Source organism: Olea europaea, unplaced genomic scaffold (assembly GCF_002742605.1).
Source record: "Olea europaea var. sylvestris unplaced genomic scaffold, O_europaea_v1 scaffold1756, whole genome shotgun sequence".
NCBI lineage: Eukaryota > Viridiplantae > Streptophyta > Magnoliopsida > Lamiales > Oleaceae > Olea > Olea europaea.
This window is the reverse complement of record NW_019235281.1, coordinates 108,689-132,864: the sequence shown is the minus strand read 5'-3', so window position 1 is coordinate 132,864 and position 24,176 is coordinate 108,689. Positions and strand designations below refer to the sequence as shown.

General features: G+C 38.0%; 1 protein-coding gene across 1 annotated transcript; it reads left to right on the top strand.

The window, feature by feature from the left end:
• The first annotated feature begins 10,689 nt into the window (after positions 1–10,689).
• LOC111378017 lies at positions 10,690–12,549 on the top strand. Its single transcript, XM_023001182.1, has 5 exons — positions 10,690–10,795; positions 10,889–11,147; positions 11,291–11,402; positions 11,592–11,996; positions 12,094–12,549. The coding sequence occupies exons 1-5, from the start codon at positions 10,690–10,692 to the stop codon at positions 12,547–12,549; spliced, it is 1,338 nt and encodes a 445-aa protein (XP_022856950.1).
• The last annotated feature ends 11,627 nt before the right edge of the window (positions 12,550–24,176 follow it).

The window sequence follows — 24,176 nt, the reverse complement described above, 5'->3', positions numbered from 1 at the left end:
CTAAAAATTTTCTGAATACAAGTGGTGTATACAGATTACAAAAGATTTATCTTTGCGATATGATTCTTCAGAGTGTTCTTCGAGATGCCCTTCTTTCTTTCCTTTCCTTTCCTTCCCTTTTATAGAGGATTTTGAGAATCTTATCTTGACAGGTGTCTCAAGCCACCGATTTCTCCATTATTTTCTTGCTAGGTGGACCTCTCTTTTAAAAATTACCTGCCTTATCTTTAAATTTGTCTTTCACTTATGACAACCAGTAGGTGAATAGTCACAATTATGAAAACTTTCTTGTACTATCTTCTGTTTTTTAGTAGCCACAGTTTTTCTTTAATAAATTTCTTTATTAAAGTAGTGCTAAAGGGCCATTTTTGTCACTATCACTTTTCCATGTTCGAATTAAAGAATTCTGCAGGGAATTCTTCACTGTTGAGAGATACTTGACTCATACCTTCCACTACTCAGTATTCACAATGGTGGTCACTATAGTTCCAGAGTAGTTTGCACAGTTCTTTCGTCATATCTTCTGATCCATGTACTTAGTTTGAGATAATTACGAATAATAATTGGTCAAAATAACATATATCTTCTTCCTTTGTAGCCATCCTTGCATTGGAGTAGATTATATGATTTTCAGATGGATAAATCCATATTTTTTCGTTCTCAGTAATAATCTGAGTTATATGTTCAAATATTTCTTTGTACCTTTTTGCTCTTTTGTAAGGCATCATATTTATAATATCTTGGTATCCATTTTTAACAACATTTTGATTGGTTGGTAAAAAATGTTGGTTTGTAAGTCCCATTTTAATAACATGAAATGATGGATGCATATGTTCAAGAATGGGATCCCATTTCATAGTTGCTGAATGGAATCTAATATATATGTTTGTTGTCTTGACTACTTCAGTGTATCTTTTTACAGCTTTCCTGATGTTGGCTGGAAGCTGGGCAATTTCTTTGAGATCTTTGTTGGGATATATACAGAGTATATTTCCTATCTCAAAACAATTTTGTACCCAGTTGGCTGGTGCTCTTGAATAGAAGTTTATCTTGTTGTATTTTACATAGTGGAGAGCTTTCATCCACTTTCCTATTTTCAGATACCAATCTGATAAAACATTAAAAATAACAATAAAGAATATGACTTCTTCATGGTTATCTTTTCTGGAAAATTTTGCCTCATGACATATTTTGACAATATCTTTTGGATCTATTCTTTCAATAGAAAGGTTAGATTTAGTTTGGCTCTGTGAAGAGCTACCTTCGCTTTTGATATTTTGAATACTTTCCTTACCAATAATAGGCTTAAGTATTCCCTGTGAAGGGGTTCCTATTACCTTCTTCTCTTTCCCTTTATCTTCGAGGAGAGCGCTAGTATTAACTGGTCCTTGTGAAGGGATACTAGACTTGGTACAAGTTACTTCTGCTTTAAGGGCTATATTTTTGCCTTGAAAGCTATCTTGGATATTTTGAATTTGTGTTTCCAAATAGAAAACTTTTATCTCAAATATTTGGACTTTCGTCCTTAGTTGCTCTAGCTCCATCCCTGCTGAGATAATCAGGAAGAAAGTTAGTTTTTCTTTTTATATATTCAATGTCAAATTTAAAGTATGAAAATCAAAATTTGTATCCTAATAATATATCTATTGGCAATAGATGGATCAACATTATTTTTCAAAAAAGCTTTAACTTGAGTATTATCAGTTCTAATCAAGAACTTTTTTGGTAATAAATAATCTTCATATTTTTGAACTCCCCTTTTTACAGCAATGAGTTCTTTTCTGTTCGTCTCATATCTCGTTTCAACTTCTTTGAATGTTCCTAATGTATAACCTGCAAGTATCTCAGGACAAGAACAATTCTTTTCATATTTATATTCTTTATGATTCTTTTTAACCTTTAATACTACTCCCCAATAATTATTTGAAGCATTAGTTTCAAGGATAAAAAAATCTTCTTCTTGTGGAATTATAAGTTTGGACAATACTTTTAATTCTTCTTTTACTTTCATTATATTTTCACGATCTTTTTTTCCCAAGACCATATTATATTTTTTCTTAACTTTGGAAGAAAATAATTTTTTAGTTTGGCACAATTTTCAATGAATCATTCAGCATAATTTAATATACTAAGGAAGCTTTGTAATTGTTTTTTATCTTTTATTTCTTCAGAAAATTCTTGAAGTTTTTCTCCAATATGAGATTGCAATTGCAATTCTCCTTCTTTTATAAATAATCCTAAAAATTCTATTTCTGTTTTAGCTATCTTAGCTTTCTTTTGAGAAAGTGTAATACCATGTTTTTTATAATATAACAAAATTTATCAAGATGTTCAATATGTTCTTCAATGTTATTTGAATGAATAAGTAAATCATCTACATATGCAATACAAAAATGAGTAATAGGTTTAATTACCTCATCCATTCTTCTTTGGAATATCTGTGGTGCATTTTTCAACCCAAATGGCATTACATTCCATTCGTATTGTCCTTAAGGATTGAGGGTACTAAATGCAGTTAATGGTTTACTTTCTTCTGTAAGCATGATTTGCCAAAAATCTGACTTACAATCAAATTTTGAGAATATCTTTTTGTTCTGCACTTGCTTAATAAGGGTGTCCTTATTTGGCAAGTAATATCCATCAAATTTGGTAACTTCATATAACTTTTTATAATTTATCACCATCCTGGCTTTCCCTCTTTTTATCTCGCTATGTTTTCTAACCATAAAGGCTGGGCTGCTATGTGGGCTTTTACAATGCCTAATTAAGTTGGCTTCTAGCAGTTTTTTTATCTGGTCTTTAAATTCCTTTTGGTCATCTACACTATATTTCATGGGCTTGACTCTTACTATAGTGTCTGGATTGATTAATTCTATTTTTGCCTTTACTTTGTCTGTATTTCATTTTTCTAATGAATTTTCAGAATATGTTTCAGAAATTTCTTTTTTCAATTTTTCTAACCTATTTTCTGTTGTCATTTTTAAGACTTTAAGTGGTTTAATTTTTTTTGTACTCCAACATCCACCACGCTGAGTTGAGGAACTCTGATTATTTATGTCTTTATATGCTATGGCAACAGCCTTATTTATTTTTGGTGTAAATATTTTGTGTGCACAAGGAGTTGTGAACATATGTTTATCAATATATTGTGTAAATGGTGCATATTTTAATAGAAAATTTTGTCCTAATAAAATATCACATCCAATTGTGTTTGACAAATAGATTGTATCAACAAATACTTCTCTAAAGGAAATTAGAAAAGGTACTTGCGTAGCATATTTGCTGTATATTACCTTATTTTCACCTACTATTGTAGCTGTGACGATCTTCTTTGAATTATATTCTCAGTATTCAGATGGTAGTACATTTGATAAGCATAAGCTTATTGTACTTCCTGTATCTAAGTATGCATGAAATTTAATTCTGCAATAACTTTTTATATTGAGTGTAATTTCAACATATGGACTCATGGGATTAGTACTAATTACTCTTTCCATGATAACAATGATTTCATATTTTCATCTATTCTTGATATGATAATTGGATTATCATCAATTGTTATTTTTAAGTATCATTGGCATATTTTATAAGGACTATGTTTCTCAAGAGAAAGTTCATTCCTAGAAGTATAGGTGAGCGATCAACTCCATATAATTCATCTTTATATAGAATTATTTCTTTAGTATATTCTTTCTGATCTTCTCCTAAGTATAAGAAGGAACTTCGCATATTTCCTTATTTCAAGATTATTTCTTAAATAATCCTTGAATATATATGGTTCTGGTATTTCAAAATCTATTAAATGACTGACAAATTTGGCATTTACATGACTTTTATCTGCTCCAGTGTCTATAAGGACAAGAAGATTCTTCTTATATCCTTCTTGAATTACATATCTTGTTTTGATATAATATTGAGAACTTGATGGTTCAGCAATACTTAATTTCTTGAGTTTGCTTATTTTAGAGTCTTGTCTAGAGGGGAATCTTGCAATGAGATTATCTCCTTCTAGGCTGACACTATTTCTTCTTATCAATTTTCCTTCAGAATTAATTTCTCTAGCTTGTTTGTGGAAATCAAGCATTATCTATTGTGGTATAGTGACTTTATGTTCTTGGTATTTCCTAGGAGGTATATATTGTGCTAATTCCTCAAAATCTTTATGTAAGATAATATTATCAGTTATTTTTTTTAGATTGTTATGATGGCTAGTGCTAAAAGTAAAAATTGATTTTATCCTTATACTAATAGCCTTACTTTTTCGTAACATTTTTAAGTTTCCAATTCTATAATATAGATTGAAACTTTGGTCAATATTACCATCTATTAGTGATATTGCATAATTTGGTTTTGCTGTAAATATTATTTTTTAATAGACTAAGTTTCCTACAACTGTTCCTAATAGAGTATCTATAGAATCTTGTAAGATTCTGTTGTCCATACAATATATTTCTATTGGTATGTTCTACCTTCTCTAAAGAATCCTTTTACCATTATCTGGACTCCTCCTATTTCAATACATTTCAACTTGTTTCTTATGTTTTCCGGAATTTTGAATAACTTTTGTTTTACCTATTCTTTTGTAATTATAGGAATTCTTGCTTTTCCGATAGTATCTTCTATATTGATAGACATTTCGTTATAATTCATACTTACAATTGTTTTATTAACTCTTGGTAGTATTCCTAAGAATCCTTGATGGAATACATCTTTTTCTTGTAGGTCTATTATTTTCTTGGTTATTCCTTTGTATTTTTTAATGTCAAAGGTAATTTCTTGATTTATATCTTCTATCGAGTCTTCAACTTCTTCAGTTGTTTCTACTTCTATTTCTAGATCTGCTTGTTGTATCTCTTGATTCATATATATTATCTCCTCAGAATCTTCCCCTGAAGAGGATGTATCTAATTCATAAATGCTACTGCATTCACTACTTAAATCTTCAAAATATTCAATTGGTTCTATATCACTATCTTCTTGGAATTTTTCATAAATTCTAAGATTTTTTATATTCTGTCTATCCTTCTTTTTAGGACATTGAGGGGCAATGTGTCCTTCGTCATTACAGATGAAACATTTACATTTTTTAATATTTCTTGGTTTGGATTTTTTATTCCAATTTCTTTTCTTGAAATATTTCTTGTGCGGTTTAAAATTTCTTTTCTTGAATTTTTTGTAGTTTTTGGATTTTCTTTTATATGTCTTATATGGTTTATATTTCTTTTTATGACATCCAAATTGTTCAATTTGGCTTATATCTTTGTAACAACACAAGGAATTCTTTCTTATTTTATATGCGTTCCTACTCTCTAGAGCTTCTCTGCACTACATATCTATCATTCTTTTTGTAAATTCAATCCTACTTCCAAGACTATCTATTTTTACTCTTCCCTCTTCTCGTAGAGGTAATAATTTCTGATATTCTTTTAATAACTTAATTCCCCATGGGAATGGTAACTTCGTAAAATAAGACTTTAATATAGGCTTATTTTCTTGATAATCTCCTTGATTTAATATATAGTATAATTTTTCAAATTTACATGTATATCTTTCTAATTCACACATATCACATATCCTTAAATTTTTCATTGCTATCATTCCTTCATTATATTCATCTTGTTTTTAATCTTTTTCATTAGAAGCATATCTATCTCCCAAAAACTCTGTTCTTAAGGCTCTTTCAAACCTTTTTAATATTTCTTGTATGTTTTGGTCATTTAAAGTATTCCTATTATCTAATACTTCAGTTCTATTTTCTCCATGCTTTATTTTTTCTTTTATAGATTCTGGTAACTTCCTCCACCATTCAGAAACAATTCCTCTGAATGTATGTTTTATAAATCCAAAAACTGTATATGTTTTCCATTTATTAAATTGTATTGCTAAGTCGGTACTTTTCATCTATGTTTCAATAGCTTTATTTTTATCTACACAGTCGAGATCCAACCATATTCCTGTTGTGTGGATTGGTTCATTATAAGATTTCATTGGATTTATTTCTTTTATGGATTGTTTTCTTATATTTCCAGTGTATCATTATCTGTTGCATTTCTTAAATCAATAAAATTTTGTATAATATTTGCGGTTAAATTTATTAAAGATTCATGATCTATATTTCTTTGGGGGACCTAATTGAAGGTTTTTATACATTGTAATGGTTTTGGATGCAAATTCTCTATGAGGGGTATTTTTGGAAAGATTATTATTCAAAGGTTATTCTTAAAATAATTATCTTTTCAGGTCTAATCTAACAATTTACTCTTATATTTAGGTTATTTGCAGGTATTTCCTCTTGCAACAATCACATTTCAAACTAATAGAAAGAATGAGTGTAAAAGGAGGCAAATGTTGAGGACATTGATTGCAATTTACTCTAGAAAGGATAATTTGATTGGAGCGGTTAAGTAGACAACGACATACATAAAAAAGTCCGTGATGAATATATTACGATAAAAGCTTTAATAATATTTAATTAAAGAAAATGTCTTTACAATAATCAGTAATTTAACATTCCACCTAGTGACCAAATTTAAATGAATTAAAGTAAACAAGTAATGCCTTGAACACTCAATCGACTTCAATATACATTTTAGTAAAGGTTACAAAGAAGAAACAGCTATTGCAACAATCACATTTCAAATTAATAGAAAGTGTTACGTGTTCGCACACTTGGGCAACCCACCGGGGCCCACAGCCAACTCATGCCGAACCACATGGCACTCAATCCGAGGTGATTTGCATAGCCGAGGCCCACAATCTGAGGCCCATTTATCCTTGCCTCATGAGGAACTCCCGAAGCCCATATGCCGAGACCCTTTGAAGGTGGACGAGGCCCTGTTTGCCAAAGCTCCTTAGCCGAAGTGATAGCATCCGAAGCACAAAGCAACATCTTCCATAAACACCTCTCCCAAGAGATCTTCTGCATAAAGATCGCGTTTGAATGATTGATGGGACGTTTGTCATGAGTGTAAATGTTAAGTCTTGTCACTAGTAGAGGCGGCTCTGCCATTCAATCAATATATAACAAGCTAAGTGCGGCTGATGCCTACAATTTGACATGTAAATTAACCAAATGAGGCCACGTGTAACCCGAACCAAAGGTCACGATCCAACTTGTGACACTATAAATACTCCTCCATGTACCCCATACAAAGGCTAATGCAAGAATCAATACAAGAAACCACACTTTACTCTCTCTTTCAAATTATCTTGCAACACAATACGAGTTCATACATATTTGGATACACATTAGCAAACATCGATTGGTAATTATTGTACAATCGGTCTACGACCATATCGTCGAATTTCGAATGTTCTCGTCCCGTGTCATTGAGCTACTCCCATACCCTTGATCTGTCCTTTTCAAACCGTCCACGTGTCTTAGCGTGTTAGAATTTCGCTCATGTGTGCGCGGGTGGGTCCGGTATCTGTTGGCAACATTTATTGAGGTCAACAGATTGGCGCCGTCTATGGGAAATCATATAATAACCACGAACAACCTTGTGGTGAAAGCTTGTTAAAGCGGAATATTTGGGCATCCTAGGATTTGTTCTTGAAAAAGAACTGGAGGAAGCCCCACGACTTAGCAAAAATCTGAAGGGTAAGACACAAGAAAATGAGTTCAAACGAAGATACACCCCCAGAAGGGTAAGAGAAAATGCTAATGTGCCCTCTCAAGCAGAAGCCCCAGTGGCTTGGCATAGACCCCATCATAACCACCAAAAAGGTGGAATGCGCACGACGGCCCAGCTGTCAAGAGAAATGGCCGCCATGGCAGCCAATATAAGGGACATTGCTAGCCAAAATATGGCTATGAGGGAACTTATGGCTCAAATGCAAGGCCAGGGAGGCTTCCCTATTCCTCCATACGTCCCTCAAGGGCAACACCAACAAGAAGATGAAGTTCAAAGCTATAGGGCTACCTCACCGGTCTATAGCCGAGGTGTAAGCCCATTTGAAAGGGAAGTAGAAGTTGACATTTCCTCTAACTACGCTTCTGGCCGACCCACCAAGGCCCTTTTTCATCATGATAACTTCCCACCTTCGTATGAGCAAGAGTAAAGACATACGAGGTTAGGCAGCGTATTTGACAGAATTAGCCCTGCTGAACCGAGGCTCAGACAACAACAGCATCACGAACCTTGGACAAGGCCACCGCCTCTACCTCCGATGCCTCAACAACCGGAGGAAAGGCATGAAAATGCCCCTCGTGTTGCTCCGCCTAGAAATAGGGGCCAAAGGAGGGAGGAAGAGGCTAGGAATCATTCCTGAACCTCTCACCAACAACCAAGGTATGAGGCTGAAGAAAACGATTCTGATGAGCAGCAGAGGTCCTGTGACTTGGACGATGATGATAAAATCTTGCCATTCTCTAGGGAACTAAGGAGCGCCCAGGTCCCGAACCACTATGTTATGCTAAAAATACCAAAGTACGACGGAAGAGGTGACCCAGAGAAGCACCTAAATGTTTACAAAACTCACATGAGCCTAAGGGGTGCTACCCCAGCTGTGAAATGCAGAGTTTTCCACTTAACACTTAGCGGAGCAGCTGAAATTTGGTATAGCATGTTACCACCTGGGAGCATAAGAAGCTAGCCCGAATTCAAGACGACCTTCCTGAAGAGGTTTGCTGTGAGCAAAGAGGGAGAGGCCCAATCCAACGTCTCCAAGACATGAGATAGGCACATGGGGAGTCCCTAAAGAGCTTCCTATCACATTTCATCGATGAAATGACGTATCGTGTGTAAGTCACCGATCGTGAGGTGTTATCTGCATTGAGAGGAGGTTTGAACATGAATACCCTGTTCTGGAGGGATGTGCAAAATCAAGACCCCACTATCTATGATGCCCTACTCGAGATGATGAGACGGGAAATCATCAATGAAGAACTGATTGAGCATAGGAACAGGGCGAATAGAGGCCTCCCACCTCTTCAAAGGCAGAGTGCTAGAGGGCCGACCTCCCACTTGATGGACTACCAGATGAACCAAGCTGGTAACGAGAGCTCTGGGCAAGCACTGGCCAGCACCACTCTTAACACCGTCCCTATATTGGCATATGAGGATATAAACTCAGTCGCCGACACCCAGCAGATGGGAACTCCACAAGGATCCCGTAGGGGTAGAGGCCGAGGCCAGGGTTCAGGACCTAGAAATAGGTCGAATCAAAACCCACCTAGATACTGTGTATACCATCAATCCTATGGACACGACACAGCAAATTGTCGAGACTACACTCACCGCTCTCGACAAGAACCTCCTAGGGATAGAAATGATTCGTCCCAGGCGAACAGGCCCCGCCAAGGTGCGATAACCAACCTGGGCGTGAAAAGGCCACTCCACGTCAAAGAGATGTTTCTCCGTGACGAAGGGAGCATGATGCAGAGAGGTCCAAGGAAGGGCGCAGACCCTGGAGAAACCGACATGCTTAGGATGAGGCCCCTATCCATGAGGTGGATACCATTTTTGGAGGCCCATATGTAGGCGGTGAAACGTGGAACGCTAAAAGGAACTATGCTCGTGAGGCCAAGCGCCCCTCGCTTACTAGCTACATTGTGGGCCACAGCTCCCGGAGGGATCAAGTTCCACCTATTATCTTTACTCGGGAGGACACCGAAGGAGTTCACTACCCCCATTGTAATGCACTAGTGGTAAGAGCAGTCATAACCCGGAATGGGCTCAAACGAATGTTAGTTGACAATGGTAGCTCTGTCAACATTCTATTCGGATCCATCTTTGACAAGATGATACTGGACCATGGGTTAACATCCACCACCACTCCTTTGTACGAATTTACCGGAGATAGCATTACTCTGAGAGAAAAAATACACTCGCGGTAGAGATGGGTGAGTCTCCCCAAACCATAATAAACTTCATGGAATTCCTTGTTGTTGACAATCAATCGGCCTACCATGGAGTATTGGGTAGGCCAGCCCTAAAAGAATTGGGAGCTGTCATCTCTATCCACCACCTATGCATGAAGTTCCCGACTGAAAATGGGGTGGCAAAGGTGAGAGGTGACCAAAGAGGCTCAAGAGAATGTTATTTAAACTCCATCAGAAAGGTAGAGCCCCGGGACGTCCACATAATTATTACCGATGTAGTCATGGCTGATGCCCCAGGTGACGCTCCCGTCGGACCGAAAGATGTCAAAATGATTGATGCACCATCCAATCCAGAAGTATTGCTCATTGATGAGATTGATCCTCGCATAACTAAACATGAACCTCAAGCATCTCCAGTTGAGGAATTCGAGAGCTTCTCGGTGGACCCCTAAGATCCATCCAAATTGTTGAAGGTGGGCAAGGGCTTATCTAGCACTACGAAAGAAAAGCTCAAGGATTTTCTAAGTAGGAACCTCGATATCTTTGCTTGGAGGCATGAGGATATGGTAGGCATAGACCCCAAGGTCAGTTGCCACCACCTGAAAATTGATCCTAAGGTTGCCCTGCATAGACAAAAAAGGAGAGCCCTCAATCCTGAGAGGTACGAGGCTCTGAAGGAAGAATTTTAGAAGTTCATCCAGAATAGCTTCATCCGGGAGGCCACCTACCCGAGGTGGGTCTCCAATCCAATTTTAGTGAAGAAACACAACGGCAAGTAGAGGGTATGCATCGATTTCACTAACCTCAACAGAGCTTGCCCGAAGGACAACTTTCCACTTCCAAGAATCGACCAATTGGTAGACTCCATGGCTAGGCACGAGTTATTGAGCTTCATGGACGCATACTCCAGTTACAATCAAATCCCCATGCACCCGGCCGATGAGGAACACCCATCCTTCATCACAGATCGAGGCCTTTACTATTACAAGATGATGCCCTTCGGGTTGAAAAACGTCGAAACAACATATCAAAGGCTCGTTAACAAAATGTTTGTGGACCTCATAGGTAAGACAATGGAGGTCTATGTAGAGGATATGTTGGTAAAGAGTTTGGAAGCTGGGGACCACACAACGCACTTCAACAGCACCTTCCAAATCTTGAGAAGATATAGGATAAGGTTCCAAATCTTGAGAAGATATAGGATGAGGCTCAACCCCCTCAAATGCACTTTCAGAGTGGCCTCCGATAAATTTTTAGGATACATGGTCAACCAACGTGGTATTGAAGCCAACCCTGAGAAGATTGAGGCTCTATGCAAGATGAGGTAAAAGCTAAAGGAGGTGCAAAGCTTGACTGGACGAGTGGCCGCGCTTAGTCGCTTTGTCTCCAAGGCTACAGATAAATGCCTCCCATTTTTCAAAGTGCTAAAAGCTGGAAAAAAGTTCCAGTGGAATGAGGAATGTGAAGAGGCCTTTCAGGGCTTGAAAAGGCACCTAGGGTAGGCCCCCTCCTCTCCAAACCAAAGCCCAGTAAAATCCTACAGCTGTATCTAGCCGTCTCCAATGAGGCCATTAGTGCGGTTCTAACTTGAGAAGAGGGAACCACCCAACTCCCCGTTTACTATACAAGTAAAGCACTCCTATCGCCGAAAACCCGCTACCCTGACATGGAAAAGCTCGCTTTGGCCTTGATCACGGCCTCTAGGAAGTTGAGACCCTACTTCCAAGCCCACACCATCCAAGTGCTGACAAATTTTCTCCTAAGGCAGGCACTCCAAAAGCCCGATACCTCAGGGAGATTATTGAAATGGGCAGTGGAGCTAAGTGAGTTTGACCTCGTGTTCAAGGCTAGAGCAACCATCAAGGGCCAAGCTTTAGCTGACTTTATGGCAAAATTCGCCAACTTACCCGAGGTGGACGAAATCATGGAACAAGCAGAGCTCCCAACGTGGAACCTATTCGTTGATGGGTCGACTGGGGACGTCGACTCGAGTGCCAGAGTTGTCCTCATCAGCCCGAAAGGTCACAAGCTGAACTCGACAATGAGGTTCGGGTTCAAGGCCACCAACAATGTAACAGAATACGAGGCGCTTCTCGCAGGCCTCAGATTAGCCAAAGAAATGCAAGTAAAGAGGCTACTCATCAGTAATGACTCCCAACCAATCGTTAGCCAGGTCAACGTAACTATTAGCCAGGGACAAAACAATGGCCTCCTACTTGAAAATGGTGATGAACCTCATCCCATCCGTTGAAAAGTTTGAGTTGATCCAGATCTCCCGCGTCGGAAACGCACATGCGGATGCACTCTCCAACCTTGCAAGTAGTAAAGATTCCGAACTACTAACAGTAGTCCCTATAGAGCACCTCCTCATGCCGTCAACCGAGGTCCCCAATGTAATGTGGGTCACTGGGACTCCTACCTGGATGCAGCCCATCGTGGCATACCTCAAGGACCAGGTACTTCCCACTGACAAGCATAAGGCCTACAAGCTAAGGAAGAGGTCAGCCCATTTCCTCTTCATTGATGATGTACTCTATAAGAGGAGCTCCTCCTCTCCACTTTTACGATGCGTCGGAGGAGAAGAGGCTACCTACATTTTAAGAGAAGTCCATAAGGGTGTGTGCGGCAACCACTCTGGAGGTCTATCTTTGGCACAAAAGATACTGAGACAGGGGTACTACTGGCCTACCTTGAAAAGGGATGCCCTCGAGTTTGTATTAAAATGAGACAAATGCCAACGATTCTCTCCTGTCCAAAGACAACCATCGTAAGATGTGACCGCGATCTCCAGCCCTTGGCCTTTCTCGAAGTGGGGTGTGGACCTCATAGGTCATCTACTAAAAGGCAGAGGAGCTGCGAGCTTCGCAATTGTGGCCATTGATTACTTCACGAAGTGGGTTGAAATTGAACCGCTGGGAAAAATTACAAAAGCCAACACTTCCAAGTTCTTGTGGAAGAATATCATATGTCGGTTCGAGATTCCCTACTCAATCGTCTCAGACAATGGCAGACAGTTTGACAACAAGAAGGTCAAAAGTTTGTGTGAAGAACTTGGCATCAAGAAGCACTTCTCCACACCTCACCACCCACAAGCAAATGGCCAGGTTGAGGCTGTGAATAAGACAATCAAGCATGTCCTAATAAGGAAGCTCGATGTGTCAAAAGCGGCCTGGGTGGATGAGCTGCCACAGGTTCTTTGGGAAATCCTAACCACTGCCAGAACCCCAATAGGGAAAACACCTTTCCTCATGGCATATAGAACTGAGGCGATGAGCCCCGTCGAGGTCGAACTTCCATCTCCATTACATCTGCATTTCAGCGAGATAACAAATGACGAGCTTCGCAGGTACGACCTCGACTTCATTGAAGAAAGGAGAGATGACGCCCAGCTGAAGCTCGGCATATATCAAAGAAAGATGACGAAGTACTTCAACTCAAAGGTAAAGAAGAGGTCATTTCGAATCAACGACTTAGTCCTTAAGAGAGTTTTCCTCTCCTCGAAGGAACCTGGCACCGGTTCCCTGGGCCCGAACTGGGAAGGTTCATACAAAATCAGAGAGGAGATCCAACCTAGGACCTACTGGATTGAAGACATGAACGACAAGGCACAACCCCATCCATGGAACATTGAGCACCTCCGAATCTATTATCAATGAATGTACTACCTTACTGGACGATCTTTCCTAGCTTATGTAACTTCCGTGATTCAATAAAATTATCCATAATTGAATTCACATCACATTGCGTTATCACCTCGGAGGAGGGGCCAGCATCCCATCTTTGGGCTATCCCGTCTAAACTCCGAAGCACATGCACTTGCCTCCCTTTGGCGAGGCTGAACGCCACTGGGAGAAGCCTCAGCATGGCTGAACCATCCACCTTGTTGGGAAGCGTCATCACCTCGGAGGAGAGGACAGTCTCCCATCCTTGGGCCACCTCGTTTGAACTCCGAGGCGCATGCACTTGCCTCTCTTTAGCGAGGCTGAATGCGACTGAGAGACGCCTCAGCATGGTTGAACCATCTACTATGTCGAGAAGCGTCATCACCACAGAGTAGAGGCCAGCGTCCTATCTTTGGGTCACCTCGTTTCAACTCCGAGGTGCGTGCACTTATTTATGTTCAAGGCTCAACCACTACTAGCTTTACTCAACTACATTTTGAATTAGACAGCAATATTCCCAGTTCAGCTGAAACACGATCCAGTCAGGATCCATTCAGATTACAATTATTAAGCTTACTTACAATTCATTTGCTTAAGTCCAATACTGTTCATGGCTCGTGAGGTTTGCGTACAATTTACTTGTTCAAGTGATTGGAGTTAGGATACCAAGTTAAAGTTATTTAGTTCTTCAATCAACATTAAGTTCAATTGCTTGACGAGGCTAATGTACTTTGGAGAAAAACAACATTGAATGAAAAAGGATATTATATTGATTTACAATCAAAATTACAACCGGGGGGGCCAAGGCCAGTACATCAGAAATAACTGAAAAGAAAATTATCCTAAGCCTGTGATGATGGTGGAGGTGCCTCAACAGCTGAGGCCTCTGCAGCTTGAGCATCAGAACTTCCTTCTTCTATCTCCGCCACTTTATCTCCACCGCTTCATCGGCTGGGGTTTGGGGCACTTCATCCACAAACTCTGACCTCAGCTGTGACAGGTCTTGATTTGGGTAAAGCTCCTTAGCCCTCTCCATCATCTCGGAATAAGCAAAATTTCTCTAGTAAGTGCTGAAGCTCTTGTGCTCTTCGGTATTGTGGAAGTTGGCGATGTAGTCTTTCATCGCCTCTTTCTTCCCTCATGGACCTCCTCCCTTGCCTTGGTAGCATCATCAATGTACCACTTTATCTGGCCCTCCAAGAACTTGTAGGCATCTAGGGCCCCAGCCAGCTCCAAATTTGCCTTCTCCAAGGCTTCGGCAGTCACCTTTTGGTGGTCATTGGAGACCTCCACTTTCTTAGTCAAGGAGGCCACCTCACACTGAGACTCATATACTTCCTTCTTCAGCGCCTCAATTTGAGCTAAGGCAGACTCCAACTTGGCCATATCTTCAAGTTTTTGAGCCTTTGCTTCCTTTACCTCAGCTCTAGCCCCCTTGAGCTCCTCTGTAAGGGAGGCCATCTTCTTCTCCAAGGACTGGGTCCTCATTTGAAAGTCGGTAAGGGCCTCCCTACACTCCAGTGCAAGGCCAAAGGTCCTCACACTTTGGCTCACTAGGACCCTTGTCAAATCTGTGGCTTCACATAAGGAGGCATGCAACTGTCACCGATCCGTCCAGAATTTGTAGAAGCATTCTATAGCACTTCGGATCTCAGGTGGCAGAGCCTCCACCAATGCTGGAGCCAGAACCTCCTCAACAAGGAATCTCATAGACTTTCCTTGCACCCTCGCAGGCCTCTGTTTGGCGGCCTCCTCTTACGTCGCCTCAGCTGCCCTTCTCGCAGTCTCCTCCTTTGCTTCCTCAGCCTCGGCTCGTCGAACCATTTCTATTTTTACCGCTTTCGAGGTGAACGCAAGGAGCTTTGGCTGAGTGACTTCTTTATCTTCATGGGACACAGAGGTCCCGAATTTTCCTGACGAGCTGGTGACATGCACCAGTTTCCTCTTCTTCGGCTCCTCGAGGACTTTTTCTTTTCCCCAAGGCTCTTTAACCTTCTTCGGCCTATGAGGTGTCCCCTCTTCTGGAGCCCTCGAACTATCGTCCTTAGAGAGGCGCTCGACCCTCCCCTGAAGCTCTTTGGCACCACTAGACCCCGGCTTCAGGGGCCTCACCTTCACAGTAGATGTGGCCTTCAGTATAGAGGCCATATCAGGGACTGGGTACTCCCTCCTCTTGAACTTGTTTGCAGAACATGTCAACGTATCAGCATCAAAATGAAAAGCAAGGAATACACTAAATATAGGAGCTTCTTACCCTTGGAGGCCATCAGTTCGAAATCAAGGAAGTAGCGACTTCGGTCGATGAGGTGGTCGAAGTGGCGAAGCTTGAGAGGCCTATTGTAAATGTCCTCTATCACTTTGAACTCCTCCTTGCTCAGCTTGAACCTCGTACTACTATCTGCACAGCAAGCCTTAACAGTTAGAAAAAATAAATTTGAATACATAATGCAAACTACTTAGGCTGGGAGACTCACGAGCTTCGTAGTACTAGGTCGGTACTGTGTAAGCCAGGGTTGTGTCGCCCTCCACCGCCTGCCACCTGCCCCTCATCCAGAACCACGACTTCTTCTACCTCTTAATGGAAGAAGGCAGCCCCACCACAAATGATGCATGAGCCCCCAAGGAGTCAAGTAATACCACCCCCTGGACTCCTTACCTATTACCCTAGGCTGGAATAGGGTCATGAAGACGTGGAGAGGTATGTCCTCCCCAAGTGAAACTTCCTTCTATAGGAAGTAAGAGCTGACCAACTGGCTCCATCCATTTGGCAGAATCTGGGTCGGTGACAACATAAAGTTCCTCAGCACCGCCCTAAAGAAGGGGTGCAGAGGAAGACGCATACCTGCTTTAAACAGGTACTCGCTCACCTCCACGCATCCAGGCCTCGGATAGCAGATCCGTTCATGGGCCTCGGGTACTAAAATCTCAATATAATGAGGTACACAGTACCTCTCCCTAATCTCCCCAACCTCTTCCCTGTCATGTTCGAAGGGACCCTAGACATCCCCCACTCCAAACTGTAATCTACTGCCTCCTCAGTCATAGCATACTGCTCAACCTCAAAGTCCCCCCATATCTAGACCCCTGGCCGAACAACGCGACAGTAACCAACTCCCTACCTGAGGTGGACTCCATATCAGAAAATGACTAAGAACACAATACAAGGATGTTTTGTAAAAAATACCTACGGGGTTACTACGCCGATGAAATGCTGTCGAAAAATCAGGGGACAAAGAGCTTCGACACCGAAAAACTTTAGCTTTGGAAGAAAAAATTGGATTGCAAAGGGTAGAAAATCCAAGACAATGAGGGTCTCTGGCCTTTTATAAAAGGCCAGGACCAACCCCAACCGTCTGATCAAAGCCCATCCAATCTGAACCCTTCATTCTTAATCAAATCGGAGAAGTAGAATTCAAACGGTTTTTCAAACCTACGCCTCAGATTAAAGCATGTCCCCCACGCACCTCCTCCAAAGCGTCTGCTTCTAGAAGCTCCAGCTGTCATCATGATTACGGTTTTAATTCGACGGCAACAGACACCTTGGAAGTTGTAACGGTTTAGCCACTTTTCCTCGAAAATATGTGCAAAACATCAAATCATTGGCACAGCTGCCGAGAAACAATTATTGTCAATGTGCCTCAGAATTCAGCCATCAAGCTTCGCAGGTTCGATTTCTCAACCACCTCTGTTTCTTCATCAAAATTCACCCACAAGCCTCGCAGGTTCGGTTTCTCAACCACCTCGACTTCTTCATCAGAATTTAGCCATCAAACCTCGCAAGTTCGGTATCTCAACCACCTCGACTTCTTCATCAGATATCACCCATTAAGCCGAGTAGGTTTAGTTTCTCAACCACCTCGGCTTCTTCATCAAAATTCAGCCATCAAGCCTCGCAGGTTCGATTTTCCAACCACCTTGGCTTTTTCATCAAAATTCAGTCATCAAGCCTCGTAGGTTCGATTTCTCAACCACCTCGACTTCTTCATCAGATATCAGCCATTAAGCCTTGTAGGTTCAGTTTCTCAACCACCTCGACTTCTTCATCAAAATTCAGCCATCAAGCCTCGTAGGTTTAGTTTCTCAGCCACCTCGGCTTCTTCATCATACTTCAGCCATCAAGTCTCGCAGGTTCGGTTTTCCAACCACCTCGGCTTCATCATTCTCATCACTTCTCACACAACAGCAAATCTCTAACTCCAACCATGATATAAATATCTATACTTGAACTTGGAGGACTATTATTTGGGGTACAAAAATTTCAAAAATTTCTTTCAAATTAACTGGCTGGCTTTACGCTTTACTTCATCAAAGTCCTCGCATTACATAAATTACTATACTTGGACTTGGGGACTATTGTTACGTGTTCGCACACTTGGGCAACCCACCGGGGCCCACAACCAACTCATGCCGAACCACGTGGCACTCAATTCGAGGTGATTTGAATAGTCAAGGCCCACAAACCGAGGCCCATTTATCCTTGCCTCATGAGGAACTCTCAAAGCCCATATGCCGAGCCCTTTGAAGGTGGACGAGGCCCTGTTTGCCGAAACTCCTTAGCCGAGATGACAGCATCCGAAGCATAAAGCAACATCTTCCATAGACACCTCTCCTAAGAGATCTTCTGCATAAAGATCGTGTTTGAATGATTGATGGGACGCTTGTCATGAGTGTAAACGTTAAGTCTTGTCACTAGTAGAGGCGGCTCTACCATTCAATAGATGTATAACAGGCTAGATGCGGCTGATGCCTACAATTTAACATGTAAATTAACCAGATGAGGCCACGTGTACCCCAAACCAAAGGTCACGATCCAACTTGTGACACTATAAATACTCCCCCATGTACTCCATACAAAGGCTAATGCAAGAATCAATACAAGAAACCACACTTTACTCTCTCTTTCAAATTATCTTGCAACACAATACGAGTTCATACATATTTGGATACACATTAGCAAACATCGATTGGTAATTATTGTACAATCGGTCTACGACCATATCGTCGGATTCCGAACATTCTCGTTCCGCGTCGTTGAACTACTCTTATGCCCTTGATCTATCCTTTTCAGACCGTCCACGTGTCTTAGCGTGTCGGACTTTCGTTTACGTGTGCACGGGTTGGTCTGGTATTTGTTGGCGACATTTATTGAGGTCAATAGAAAGAATGAGAAAAATGAGTAATATTGGGATGATGGGTACACGACAATAATGTTTTTTTTTTTTCTAAATTTTAGTTTTATTTGATTAGGAGTATAATTGTAAAATTGTTGTAGTGTTTTTATTGAAATTATGCCATTGTTTGAGCCCATTCTTTGATAAAAATGAATTTTTGAATAATGTATTAATGTGAAAGGTATATTTAAAAAATAAGAAAAAATTTTGAATTTGCGTGAAATATTATTTTATTGAAAAATGTGTGCTTGAAATAATGTCAAATTACTATTTAAGAATGTAATTTTTTTTCCCCAAAAAGTGAGAATCAAATAGGGGCTATATTTTAATTGTAGTGATTATACTATAGTGTAGCAAGTAAAATTTGTGGTAGTAATATAATTACTCTTTTTATTTCTTGCACCACCGTTTAATTGCACTTAAGATTATGATTTGTTAATTAACTTTTCTCTTTTAATTATGTTGAAATATATGTGCAATAAAATTAATACGTCTTTTTTAAAAATAAAATAATAAAAATATATATTCGAGTCCTAAATTATTTTTCTCCACTTAATTCAATATTGATTACATTAAAAGTATTGATGAATTAAGTAGAGGTTCAGTTAATTTAATTTCGATATTCTCACTTCCCAATCCAATTTATTTGGCTTTTCCATTGGGATTGATTTTTTTTTGTATATCCTTATTTTATCTCCGAGATAAAAAGATTAAGCAAAAATTCTAAATTTTCTCTTTTTATTTTCAAATTTAAATGTCCAAATAACTTCGTGGAACACGAATCTACTTTAGCCTTCCAAAAAAGGAATGGCCCCCACTCAAAATTATGTCAAAATGACACCATATTTTGTATTTGACAATAGTTTTTATGCCCAAAAATCCATTGAAATGGCGTAAACAACTTTTTTTCTTCTTATTTTTAAAAAATAAATAAATTAAAATTGTGAAAAAAAAATTTCCTCATTTCAAAGCAAGAAAATAAAATATTTTTATTTAAATCATTATCAAGAATGAGGCGTACTAATTTATGAAAGGTTGAAAATAAGAATTCGAAGAAAAAAATTAAGGAAGTAATTGTTACATTGAGAAAAGATTGATGAGCTTAACTACAATTAGATTATGGTGTATCAAATAAAAATTGTGGTGTCAATATAACCAACTTTTTTCTAACTTTTATATTATTTTATTTTATTTCTTATTAATTTATAATTATTGATATTTCGTCACTCCAAACAATGTTGATCTATTAAAAACAAGATGCATTAAAAATGTTTCCTTGACTTTCTTTAGAAATTAATTCTCTGTAGGACAATAATTTATAAACCCCCTCTTTTTCTTGTGAGGTAGGATTTGGTTAGGTCATAGGCGGATAATTCTCCGACCATTTACCTAATAAAATTGCATACTCGTGTCACATCCAATACTGAAATGTTGCAAATAAAAATTTGACGAAAAAAAGTTAAAGAAATAATAGTTACACTGAGTAAAGATTGATAAATTTAATTGCAATTAAATTATAATGTATCAAATAAAAATTGTGGCGTCAATTTAACCAACTTTTTTGAAACCTTTTTTTTTTTTTTCCTTATTGATTTATAATTATTGATATTTCGTCACTCCAACCAGTATTGATCTATTAAAAACAAGATGCATTAAATGTTTCCTTGATTTTCTTTAGAGATTAATTATCGGCAGGAAAAAATTTACAAGCCTCCTCATTTTCTTGTGAAGTAGGATTTGGTTAGGCAAGGCTAAGTAATAGGTGCATACGTTTCCTACCATTTACCTAATAAAACATCCATCGACAAATACTACTTATTATAATTATTATTGTTGATGATATTTCGTTTATTAGAAGTACTAGTACGGGACCTAAATGTATTTTTAGTTTGTTAATTCATTTAACAAACATTAAAAGGAGAGAACAAGAAGAGGGAGTATCATTTTATTTTTCTGAGCCCTTGTTTGAGTCCTATAATTATAAAAATACATTTTTTTCAATTACATATTTTTTAATAAAATAATATTATACGTAAATCAAAAACTTTTCTTTATTTTTCAAAAACATCACTATTCAAATATACATTTTAAACAAAATATGGAGCTCAAAAAGAAGGGCTGAGACTAACAAATCATATTATGATGAAATGCGTGCAAGAACTAACAATAGAATAAAGCTATATGTACATTGTTGATTGACAATGCATTCGACACTCTCCCTATGTGAAAAAAATCTGACAAAGATGCGATGTTGTAGTTAAAATAAGAATAAAGTTGGTTGGCTCTGTTCAATGAGCAAAGTTTTTAAAATAAATAGCGTAGATCTAGTCAATGAAAGAGTGTAAACTTTAATGTAACTTATGATGTTCATGTAACATGGTTGATAACAATAATTCAATGCACACTTTCTACTCTACATTTCAAAATGTCCACTTTGGGAAAAATTCACAAAAATGTCAACTTTTCAAAAAATGGAATTATCAACACAAACTTATCTAAGTTACAATTTTGTATTGTCATTTGAAAAGTGATTGGGTAAATTTCACCATGGGGTTCAAATATTTCAAAATAGTGCAATGAGGTCCATAATATGTTAATTTTGTGGCCAAAGTCCCAACATTTTAAGTTCATATGCAGTGTGGCTTCTTGAATGACTCCCATCCGAAACTACGTTGGCTGACACATAAGTTGTCCATTGACTAAAATTCGATCAATTTAAAGAAAGGCAAAAAGGTGTGTTTATAGCTCATCTAAATGATTGCAAAAAAGAAAAAAATAAATAAAAGAGAGAGAGAGAGAGAGAGAGAGAGAGAGAGAGAGAGAAAAAAAAAAAAAAAAAAAAAAAAAGAGAGAGAGAGAGAGAGAGAGAGAGAGAGAGAGAGAGAGAGAGAGAAATAAAAAAAATTAGGGCTACAAGCAAAAATCGTTAAATTGAAGTGAAACAGTCTTTTTGAATCATTGGCTTCACGTCATATGGACCCATTAACGAAATAATTTAGAAATAAGCCAAACCATATATATATATATATATATTAAATTTTTTTGCCGAAATAAAATATAAATATTAAGTTTTTAATATAAAAATGGATAATTTGATCCATTCTCCACTATCAAATACCAAAATTAATTAACTACCATGACTTCATACCTATAACACATTCATGAGAAATTTCCTTTTTTTTTTTTTTGGGGTCTGATAAATATAATTTTTTTTTCTCACCAATAAAATGTGAAAAATCTTTTATAATTACTCTAAGAGTGTGTTTGATTGTCAATATTTTTTTATGAAAAAATGTATTTTTTTCCAACAAACTTCCTACTTTTGTGCTATTTGATTGTCATTTTTTTTATGGAAAATATTTTCCTATTTTTTATCACGTGACTATATTTTCTCAAAATCAAGAAAAATATTTTCTTTAAGATGAGTAAGATTTTATTTTTTAGGGAATTCACTCTCACTTTCTCTCTCTCATTTATCCACTCTTTCTTATCTATCCACCAATAAAAAACGGACAAGTATAATATTTTCTAGGTTAAAAAAATCAATCAAATACATTTAATTGAAAATTTTCATGCAAATAAATTCTAAGCAATTAAATTATTTAGAATTTATTTTTTTCCACATAAATTTCATGTTTACAATCAAATGCACCCTAATATAAAGTGAATTAAAAGAAATATATATGGTCAAACTCGGGTTATAATCGGATCAAATTGTTAGGTTTAGATTTGAGAAAATCGCATTATCCTTTTGAATAGTTTGATTAACATTTTATATTTTTACACACTTCTAAAACAATTTGACATGAGAATCTGCCAAAAATAGACCAAACGAACATTTTATACCCTAAAAAACGGTGAACAAAATAGAAAATAAAAATAATTCATCATCTTCTCCACCTACTCTACCCGGCCTTAACCAACCCTCTAACCTCCATCACCACCTATCTTTGCCCACCGCAATTGCCACCATCATACCATTAACATTACCTTCTACAGCCCCATTCCAAACCCTTGGACCTATTTGTATTTTGTAAAAAGATTTGGTACACTCTCTTCAAATTTTCTTTGATTTATTTATTTATTTATTTGTCATTTTATACAGATTTAACAAGGAAAATGAACGAGAGAAAGATTGAGGATGTTGATGTTAACAAAAGTTGACAAATTAATATCAACAATGCTTAATGTACAATGATTTTGGCAACATTGTTGACAATATGTCACGTGACATGTTGTCATTGGACAAATTAAAAAACAATTCATCTTTTCAACCAACATTTTTTTGCCACAATCAACATTGTCAACAATGTAGTACAAAACGTGACATGTTGTCATTGAACAAATTAAAAAACAATTCATCTTTTCAACCAACATTTTTTTGCCACAATCAACATTGTCAACAATGTAGTACAAAAACATTGTACAAATAGATTAATTCAATTAGTGCAACAATTTGCAAAAATTGAAATGAGAAGTGCAACATGTCTTCTAGTACGACTCACGCACGGTCATGGGCACTGTCACCCCGAGTTCTCCTCCTCTCCAAATCTCCATTACTTTTCTTTGATATGTATTAGTTTTTGCCCCAGTCCAACAAAAAATAACTAATGAAATGTGCTATTTACAATTTGATATTGTGTATAAAAGTACTAAGCTCCAAAAGATTTATGTTATGCGTATCTATTATATACGTAATTACTGGGTCCTGAATCAACTACACTTTGTTTCTCACTCTTCAAAAGAAAATCTATATCAATTAGAGTCTCTTTTCTGTATTTACACAAGAGTATCAGAGTATGTATAGATTTGTTGCATATAATATTTATAATGGATTTCTTGAAAAATATTATTTTCGTTATTTCACGTGATTTTATTGAAAAAATATTATTTCCTTTATTCCACGTTATTTTTAATATTATTTCCATTTTATGGTATTATTAGGGTTTGAAGGATCGGACGGCTCTTTTGCAGATAAATCTTCATCTTTTTAACAACATTCTTCAGGACCTATTGAAAGAGAAGACAGCTATTACATTATGGTTGAAATTGGAGCAATTGTGCATGACAAAGAGTTTGATAAGCAAGTTCATCTAAAGAAGAGGCTATATTCTCATTGCATAGCAAAAGGAAGATCTTTGGAGGACCATCTGGTTGTGTTCAATGAAATTGTTGCTGATCTGGAAACGTTTGAGGTTAAGTATGATGAAGAGTACTTGGCCTTGATCATGTTGTGCTCACTACCCGCTTCGTATTAGTCGGTCAGGGACACGATTTTGTACAGTCGTAACACTCTAATCATTGATGACGTTTATGACGCTTTATTCTTAAAGGAGAAAATGAAGCATTTCGTTGGAACTGGATCTAGAGATGAGGAAGCTCTGGTTACTCATGGTGATCGATGAAGGGATACGTCAAGGGTGAATTTCAGCAATCAAGTCTACTTCTATTGCAGGAGGAAAGGACACATAAAAAAGGATTGCAACAAGTTGCAGGGTAAAATGTAATTTAGCTGCAAAT